Here is a 10,419-nt window from a genome sequence, read left to right on the forward strand (position 1 = left end):
TGATTCTAAAGGTTTTGTACTTGTAATCAGAATTGGAACCTACAAGAATTGGAATCGAGATTTTATTTAAGCTCAACTATCGGTATATGTAATCAACTTTTTAACAATCCCCCTCCAAAAAAATAAAAAGATATTATCATCTTTCAATTTTATTCATTCATATAAATATGTTGTGCGTTTACACAAACCTTCTGCCAAATGTTTGAGATATCTCCATATAATTTAAAGTTGATATACATTCTTTGACCTCGATCTACACTAGAGGACTAGTTAACATGACATAAGCACCTCATTGTTTCAAATCTTACTAAGAGACCGAGATGGATTTCACACCATCTCACGAGATAAATAAGATGACTTAGACAATATTTTAAAAATCCCAGACGAGTGAGTAAAACTTGACAAGATTTTGTACTTGAAAAAATTAACATTTTTTAAAATTTAAATATTTATTATCTAAAAAAAATATGATTTTATGACTAAATATCTTCTAATCATTCTTATTTTATAAAAAAATAATAATTGTTTTAGTATAAATATACATAAATAAATAATTGTAAAACGAGTCAAATGCTTTTTGTACGAGATGAGTTGACTCACCCGAGTCAATTCTGTCTCGTTCATTAACGAGATGGTAGTGGCAGGTTTGTTTCTCAAATTGGTCCTCCCTTTGATAGTCTCAGATTTTTTCGCTTTAAACCCTTTCCTCCTCACGTCCTGGAAACAAAAACCCCTCAACTCAAGACCCCTCAAAACCATCGAACTAAGAAAACCAACAATTGCATAGCAAAAAAGAAAAAAGAAAATGGAATCACTCCCACCACCACCGCCACCACCACCACCGACTCAATCACAAATCACCCAAACCATCATTTCCATCCTCACATCACAAACATCTCTCCAATCTCTCAACCAATACATTCCTCACCTCACACCATCTTTAATCCCATCCATTCTATCCTCAACCACTCTCTCTTCCCGCCCAACAACCCTTCTCTCCTTCTTCAAATGGTGCCAATCTCATCTCCCTACATTCACCCACAACACCAACTCCCTCCATTCTCTCCTCACTATCCTCCCTCCCCTCATTCAAACCAAAAAGTTCTCCGACGCCAAATCCCTCCTCGTATCCTTCATCGCCATCGATCCTCTCCACCGTCTCCACGACTCTCTCCTCCACCCTCCGTCCCGCTTCCTTCGCCCCTCGAGAGCCCTCCTCGATACCGCCATTGGTGCTTATGTCCAATCTCAAAAGCCTCACCTCGCAATTCAAATTTTCAAGAAGATGAAGGGACGAGGTCTCCGCCCGAATGTTCTCACTTGCAATACTCTTCTCAACTCTTTGGTAAGGTACCCATCTTCTCATTCAGCTTCAGTATCTCAAGAGCTTTTCCAAGACTTTATTAAACTCGGGGTTGCCTTGAATACCAACACTTTCAATATAATCATATATGGGTTTTGCTCCAAAAGTAAGTTTAAGGATGCTATGGAGTTTTTAAATCGAATGGCCGAGTTCAATTGTATTCCAGATAATGTTACTTATAATACGATCTTAGATGCATTTTGTAAGAAGAGTCTGTTAACTGAGGCTCGGGATTTACTCCTTGACATGAAGGATAAAGGGCTTTCGCCCAATAGGAATACATACAACACTATGGTGTGTGGGTATTGTAGGTTGGGGTGGTTGAAGGAGGCGACTAAGACGATCGAGTTGATGACAAGGAGCAATTTCTTGCCCGATATTTGGACTTATAACATGTTGATAAGTGGGTTGTGTAAAGAGGGTAGGATTGATGAGGCTTTTAGGCTTCAAGATGAGATGGAGAACATGAAATTGTTACCTGATACAGTTACTTATAACACATTGATTAATGGGTGTTTTGAGTGGACGAGGAGTTTGGAAGCATTCAAGCTGCTTGAAGAAATGGGCGAGAAAGGTGTGAAGCTGAATGCAGTTACCTATAATATAATGGTTAAGTGGTTTTGTAAAGAAGGGAAGATGGAGGAAGCGATAGAGTCCATTCGGAAGATGGAGGAAAATGGGTTTCCCTCAGATTGTGTTACTTATAATACTTTGATTAATGGGTTTTGTAAACTAGGGAAAATGGGGAGAGCCTTCAAGACTATGGATGAGATGCTTCGAAAAGGCTTGAAGATGGATAATGTTGCCCTTAACTCCTTTCTTCACACTCTTTGTAAGGAGAAAAAGCTTGTTGAAGCGCATGAGTTGCTTCGTTGTGCCTCGAAGAGGGGTTATGATCTTGATGAGGTTAGCTATGGTACTTTGATCACGGGGTGCTTCAATGATGGAGATATTGATGGGGCTTTGAAGCTTTGGGACGAAATGAAGGAAAAAGAAATATTTCCAAGTGTTGTCACCTACAATTCGATTATTGGAGGACTTTGTAAAATGGGCAAAACTCAACAAGCAATGACCAAGTTAAATGAGCTTTTGGCGAGTGGGTTGGTGCCGGATGAAACTACGTACAACACCCTCATTCGTGGGTACATAAAGGATGGAGATTTGGAGAAAGCATTTCAGTTCCACAACAAAATGGTTGCAAACTCGTTCAAACCTGATGTCATAACATGTAACATTCTTCTTCATGGACTTTGTAAAGAGAGAATGGTGGACAAGGCTCTCAAGCTCTTCGATACATGGGTTTCGAAAGGTAAAGCCGTTGATTCCATCACCTATGCTACACTTATAATGTACTTGAGCAAAGAGGGGAAAATAGAAGATGCGTTAGAGCTTCTCAAAGTAATGGAAGAGAAGAAACTAGGAACTGACCATCATATTTACAATTCTATTCTGTGCGGGCTTACAGAGGCTGGTAGAACTGAAGAAGCTCAAGAATTTCTGTCAAAAATGGCTGAAATTGGAAAATTGCCCGATCATTCTTCTTTTGATGCATTGGAGACAGTCAGTGGCCAAGGAGTACAAACTGTGGAGGGTCAAGATTCAAGTTCTACAACTTATTCAAAACGTATTAATGAGCTTTGTAATGAAGGGAAGTTCAAAGAAGCTATGCGCACTTTAGAAGAAATGATGCAGAAGGGTATTGTAGTAAATAACTCCACCTATATTACTTTAATGAATGGACTCATAAAGAGGCGGAAAAGAACGTCAAGTGTATCCCGGTAGGCTGTCCAAGTTTCCGGGTGTGTTCTCTTCTGCATTGTCATCTAGGCTTTGGATCAATTGATGGTGGTGCAACTAATGTTTTGCTAATCAGTAGTGCTGCAATGCTTTTGGAAAGGGAGGTATGGGTGTCAATTCTTTCTCCACCTGCTTTTTATTACTACTGCCTACCATGCATTGAGCCTGTGGCATATTGATGCTCTTAGGTTCAATTTTTTAAGGTTTTCTATAAACATAAACAGTAGAAATTTCAATATTTATAGTGTTCATGGTTTTTTTTTCCTTCAATGTTTCAGATCCATAACAGCTTCCAGTTGAAAACAAGAAAGATGTTCCTTATTGGCATTGGAATGATTCCAATATTTCATGGTAAGCTGGGATTTTCCAAAGCTATAGTGGGCATGCACTTTATTCACTTTTTTCATCTTATCTTCACTAGAATGAATCTCTTATAGTCTTTGCTTTGCAATCCATGAGACCATCTCATCAACTTAAGAGATGTTAAAACAACCTATATGTAAGTTATATCTAATGATTAATTGTGTTGCAATGATATAATTGCTTTATATATATATATATATATATATATATATATATATATCTATATGGGTCGGGTTCCTGCAACACACATTGCGACACACATATAGACAACGTGTTTGTCTTATATGGGCAAAAATGTTTGGAATGAGCTGATTTTTTGTGAGGATGATCTCTGTGATGAGGGATCATCCTGGCAAAAAATCATCCCATTCCAAAACTTGTAACCCATCAAATTGATTTACAAAATTGGACGGTCTACAATTTTTCAACAAAAAATTGGACGGTCTAGAAGTTTCATAATGAGCTGATTTTTGGCAAAGATGATCTCCTCACCACAGAGATCATCCTCACAAAAAATCAGCCCATTCCAAACATTTTGCCCATATAAGACAAAACGCGTTGTCTATATGTGTGTGAAATGGTTTGTCGTTTGAACCTGACCCTATATATATATATACATACATACATACATATATATGTATGAATCTTGTAAACTAAAGACCAAGTATCTTCTATTCAGCTAGAAATGTTTTCTTTATTTTGTATGTATCTTGTATTCTTGTAGGTGTAATTTTACTTTCTATAGGTTTTAAATATGTTTGTCATTTTTTTTGGGAGTCCTATTGACTTTGGTTTGTATGTGTTTAATTGTATGAATGAAATGTGAAGCCTGACATCTTTATCTTTGCATATTTTACAGATTTTCAGGTCAACTGTTCTATGAGGGTGTGCAACTTCATTCAGAGTTCCGATCATGAGCTGGGCAGCCTTCGGTTCTATTTCTAGGTAAACCATTTGTTGTAGTTTGCCATTCTATGAAGGCCCGATGGATCTTTTTCAATAAGATATTATAGCGCAAGCCCAACCACCATGCACTAGGAATTTACAATATACTTGAAATATTATGTATATTATCATTCACTTTTTGTGATGTTTGGTATATCAATAACAGAAAAACAAGTTACTGAATTTTTAATATCACACCATCCCTCTATTGGACATGTTAGGATATGGGGTTGTCATTTCCACATGAAAACAGGACATTACTTGAGTTGGCCGAGCAATGTTGGGATCAATCTCTGTTCTCTGGGAGAAAGAAAATCTTGTGGAGACTTCTCCCCTTTGCAGCAGTGTGTTGGGGGATTTGGTTGGAGAGGAACAAGAGAGTTTTTCAAGGGTTGGAATCCTGAACTCACGACCTCTTAATCAATATTCTAGGGCTGCTATTTTGTTGGTGTAAACTATTTTTAGAATTCAAAGGTGTTTTCTTCGAAGAGTTTGTCTTTAGGTGGGAGTCGTTGTGCTCGAGTTAGTTTTTTTACTTTTATTGTTGTGAGGTAGGTTATCTCGACTACCTTTGTACATACTCTTTATTCTTTGAATGAGGTTATACTTATAAAAAAAAATTTGAATGCAATATGACCTCACACATAATAACACCCTCACAACCATAAGAACAACAATAGTCTGAATAAGTTGATTGGATTGCCAAACAATAATAATTAGAGTGGGTAGTGAAGTTGCATTCATGATAAGTGTTCTCCCATTAAAGGAAATTAGTTTTGGAGAACTAAGAGGGATCATGAAGCATTTGGTTTGAATGAATCACAAGAACTTTTTCTTTTTGATTGGAGGGTTGCAGCATTTAATCGAGTCCATTGACCTTTTTTTCAAACTTAGATTGACGTCTCTCTAGAAACACTTATATTATATCAATGGGGTTAACAACGTTTTTCCCTCACTCATTTGTCTAGGGTGGTAAGATACCTCCTAAGATATCGATTTTAATTTGGTTGGCGGTTTTAGGGAGACTCGCAATTTTAAACCAGTTAATCATAAGAGATTTTATTTCACCAAACCAATGTTGTATGTGTAGATCCTAGGCAGAAACGGTGGATCACTTATTCATTCATTGGTCGCACTTCTTATCTTTATTCGGGATAGTAGGTTGTTTTCCTCGCTCAGTCAAGTTGGCTTTGGAATCTTGGTTGGCGTGGGGAGCTTCATTCTCGTCTTCTAAACAGATTCTTTGGTTCTTGGCTCCATTTGCAATTTGTTGGGGTATCTGGAAAGACTGCAATCGTTGCATCTTTGAGGGGAAAGTTTCTATGATGGAAGGATTAGTTCTTTCTATTTAGGAGCTCATGTTTTCTTTGAGTAAACTTTATAAGGATTTCAAGGGGGTCTTCTTTGAAGATTTTGTTGTGCGATAGGATATGGTTTGTTCGTTGCTGCGAGAGTAACTTGTTGTTCTCACTTTGTTTGTTTCTTTCCATCTTTTGTTGTGCCGTTTTTCTTTTGTCTCGTTGGTTCTCTTTGTTTTGGGTTGAACACCTAGACCCCCTCGCTTTCTTCTTTCAATAAATTTATCTTTATTGATAAATAAAAAATTGGGGAAATCATTGTGTTCTTATATTCAAGTTTTCTTAGTATCTTTTATAGTTGTTCAGCATCACAACATTTTTATTGTTTTTCTAAAGAGAGATTCTATTGTCACACCAACTTTTGCTAATGCCACCCCAATTCATATGTAAATCACCAAAGAATTAGCACACACTTGGGGGGTGGCATTAGGAAAAGTTGGTGTGACAATAGAAGTGCTCTTTATTAATTATCTTCTTACACTACTCTAATGGTTTTGTGATTCCAATTGTAGTTTATAGTATTCGGACATTAAGAATGGGAACTAAGTCTGGTCACATTTTCTTGAGTTGTTTGGAGTCTCGAATTGTCTCCTGCCTCTGCTCGTCTTTTATTTGACTCTTGGCTAGTCATTGGGTTTTCTTTCCCCATGATAAAGAGGGTGCTTTGGAATATTACCCATTTTGCAATTTGCAATTTGCAATTTGCTAGGGTTTGCGGAAGGAGCGTAATTCTAGGATCTTTGACCACAGGTCCTTGATTGTTACAGATCTAATTTTGTCAATCCTAGGTCTGTTGTTTTTGTGATCTAAAACTTTTAAGGGGTTTAGAGGGATTTTATTTGAAGACTTTGTAGGGAGTTGGGAGGGGTATGTAGTATTGTGAGAGATTAACTTTGTGTACTTGCAATTCATTGACGCTGGCCACCTTGGCTGATCTTGCTTTTTTTTATTAATGAAATTTTACTTATCAAAACAAAAATGGGAGTTAATATGGATCGGAAGATGAAACCAAACATTTATGGCACCAAACTATAGGTGATCTCTAAGTTTTGATGCCAAACAATCGTAATTTTATATTGTCTTTGAAGTGTGAATGTTGGGAAAGACTTGATCCACAGATGACAACAAATCTTTCACGTGGGAGAATACATCTTACCCCCGATTAGAGGTAGCGACACAAAGTGCAAGTGGATTGACATTGGCTTCATTGGTGTTTAAGATGATCAACAACATACTCAGATTTACTTGAAAAAAGCCTTTGGTGATGGTGGGGAAGTCCAAAATGATTTTGTTTGGATACCAATCTTGCAAGAACTTGGACTTATATGATCTTTTCCTAAGACATGGAACTCTAATTTCTTTGTTCTCTACTTTTGTATTTATTATATATTTTTTTTATGACTACACTAACGTGGCAGTCCTTGTATCTCGAGGAAAGAAATCTATGATGCTGTGTACTGCCACATCAGCACAGTGTCCAACGAAGACAGTGTAGAACAACTCGATCTTCTGACTCTTGTTTTTATGACCAAAATCAATAACATGTAGACGTGATTATTCACTTTGACCTCCTAAATTGAATCTTTTATTTATATATTTTTCATTTGTAATTACTCCAACCATTTATCTACTTATCATTATATTTATTTTTCCAACTATCCTTACCAAGTTAGTAAGGATTTCGGTCTTACTAAGGGTCCTTGGCTCACATCGTGGCATCCAAAAACATGTTCCAATTCTTCAGGGCTGTAGAGGACAAAATTTGATGAACTTTGAATATTTTTTTGCCAAAAAAAATATTTTTCCCCGTTGAATTTCATTTGTAAGTTCGGGAGTTATGTGGAAATTAGGTAGCTGTTCATTTTCAAAACCTTGGATCAAGTTCAAAATAAAAATAAAAAAATTGATTTATTTATTTATTTTTATCTTAGTTTTTCTAATGAAACTTAAAGGGCTGTGGTGTCGGATTGCTGATGTGGTAATCCATTAGAGCAAAACAAACCTTAGTAAGACTTAAAATCTTTACTAAATTAGTAAGGAAAATATTTCTCATATAAAGAAATATATAATGATATATAAAACTTAGACAAAAAGAAAAAAAATTAGTGATATAGAAATTGACTGAAGATACATAATTTGGCCTATTTTATTATGATTAAATTATAATATAAAAATATTTTAATGGTCTTTGTGAACATAATAGTCCTCTCATTAGCTATTAAATTATTTATTTTAATATTTGTTAATATATAATATAATAAATTAAATTTTATAATTACAAAAATCTATGTGCATTTTACTAGTAAACCATAAAAAGATCAAACTGTTTCTTATCAATCATGTTAAGTGGCATCTTGGATGCATATCTCGGATGCCGTATTGGATTATTCTTAATATCCATGACAATTAACTCCTTGATGTCGAAGCTACATAAAACATTAATACAAAATGCTAAAGATAGGAGTTATTGAAACTAGGCAAGGGGTGCTTTGCAACGTATTTCTTTAAAGGCCATTGGATGAAAAATGTGCAAGAACCGATCGGATGATGATGATGATGGGGACGATTGTTATGATGATGGGGATATTGAGGCCACATTTTAAATGTGATAGTGATGATGATGACAATAATGAGGGGCATTGAGGTAATTTTTAATAAAATGAAAAAAATATGATAGTACTGGATCACTTTTCATTAATTTATAAGAAAAGACCGAAGTCAAGGGAATATAAAGAAGTATCTCAAAATATTTACAAAAGCTTAAGGGGCATACTACAACATTGTAAAGAGAAGAAACAATATGATCTGGTTCGTTGGTTTGAATTTGTTTTGTGATCTATGGTTTATATGAATCATTGATCAACGAGCGAGCAGTCGCCAGGTTGAATGATTTGGTGGGATCCACAAATGTAGAGGCTGGTGAACCACTTCTTCTACGAGGATTTAGACAAAACCAAGCTTGGATGAAATTGAACAAGATTTGGCGAACAAATACAAGAGTTCAAGTTTTGATCGATATTTGCGGAGTTGACCATCCTTCTCGAAAACGAAGATTTTCAGTGGTTCATAATTTACTGGGCATCGGAGAGATTAGTGACTTGATATCTCTTGTTTGTTTTGCTCTTAATATTATAGGATTTTTCTCTTTGTTTCTATTCTTATCCATCTCATCTATCTTCTTTTTAAATAGAGTAGGAACGCTTCGGGTCTCGCATGCCGGGAGATCCTCATCGCCTTCTTGAGTGAACAGACTACGAAAATGAGAGCAGATAAGGTCTTTGAGGGTATCTTTATCTGAACACCAGTTTCCATCATCCATTTTCAACTTGATTGACAATTTTGTTTTTTCGTCGCCTAGCCAGAGTCGTGATATGAAAGTACCTCGTATTCCTATCCCCATGCTGGATCCATTTGACTCTAGATTTTAGTGTTTATCACTCCCAATTCATAAGGGTATGTAAAGATAATTTGTTTTTCGGTGATTCCGTTGGTTAAATGATATATATGGGTAAGGATCCGTAGACACAGAAAGTTACTCATAAAACTACAATGTTTTTGTCTTATATGGGTAAAAAGATTTGGAATGGACTGATTTTTTTTGTGAGAATGATCTCTATGATGAGGGGATCATCCTTACAAAAAATCAGCTCATTCCAAATCTTTTAACCCCATTAAAAGTGGTTTACAAAAAATGGACAGTCCAAAATTCTTTAACTTGTAAACATGGGGATAGAAGTTTCATAATAAGCTGATTTTTGGCAAAGATGATCTCCTCACCATAGAGATCATCCTCACAAAAAATCAGCCCATTCCGAACTTTTTTGCCTATATATATATGATCAGGATTCGTATACACATAAAATTACAACGTGTTTTATCTTATATGGGCAAAAAGGTTCGGAATGGACTGATTTTTTGTGAGGATGATCTCTACGGTGAGGAGATCATCCTTGCCAATATATATATGGATTAGGATCCGTATACACATAAAGCTACAATGTGTTTTGTCTTATATGGGCAAAATGTTTGGAATGGGGTGATTTTTTGTGAGGATGATCTCTATGGTGAGGAGATCATCCTTGCCCCATCTGCTCATTATGAAACTTCTAGCCCCATGTTTACAAGTTGAAAAATTTTAGACCGTCCAATTTTTGTAAATCAAATTTGGTGGGGTTAGAAGTTTTGGAATGGAATGATTTTTTGCAAGGATGATCCCCTCGCCACAGAGATCATTCTCACAAAAAATCAGCCTATTTCGAACCTTTTTAACTATATAAGACAAAATTGTTGTAACTTTATGAGTAGCTAAATATATATAAGGTCGGGTTCCGTAGACAGATAAAGCTACTCATAAAGTTACAACATTTTTGTCTTATATGGTTAAAAATGTTTGGAATGGGTTGATTTTTTGTGAGGATGATCTCTATAGTGAGGGGATCATCCTTGCAAAAATCATTCCATTCCAAAACTTCTAACCCCATCTAAAGTGATTTACAAAAATTGGACAGTCTAAAATTTTTCAACTTGTAAACATGGGGCTAGAAGTTTCATAATGGGCTGATTTTTAGCAAGGATGATCTCCTCACCATAGAG

At 35.9% G+C, this 10,419-nt stretch overlaps 1 protein-coding gene across 3 annotated transcripts; it reads left to right on the top strand.

Annotated features, from left to right (window-relative positions):
• The first annotated feature begins 702 nt into the window (after nt 1-702).
• Nucleotides 703-7,450, top strand: LOC147404400 (uncharacterized). Of its 3 annotated transcripts, none has more exons than XM_086440334.1 (4): nt 703-3,264; nt 3,439-3,511; nt 4,383-4,468; nt 4,690-7,450. In XM_086440334.1, the coding sequence occupies exon 1, from the start codon at nt 806-808 to the stop codon at nt 3,143-3,145; it is 2,340 nt and encodes a 779-aa protein (XP_086296460.1). In that variant the 5' UTR covers nt 703-805; the 3' UTR covers nt 3,146-3,264; nt 3,439-3,511; nt 4,383-4,468; nt 4,690-7,450. The 3 variants fall into 3 exon arrangements, with proteins under 3 accessions (XP_086296460.1, XP_086296461.1, XP_086296459.1); XM_086440335.1 differs by having other exon boundaries at nt 4,722-7,450; XM_086440333.1 differs by having other exon boundaries at nt 4,383-7,450.
• Nucleotides 7,451-10,419: the final 2,969 nt, after the last annotated feature.

Source organism: Akebia trifoliata, chromosome 4, assembly GCF_017979445.1.
Source record: "Akebia trifoliata isolate Shusen 1 chromosome 4, ASM1797944v1, whole genome shotgun sequence".
Taxonomy (NCBI): Eukaryota; Viridiplantae; Streptophyta; class Magnoliopsida; order Ranunculales; family Lardizabalaceae; genus Akebia; species Akebia trifoliata.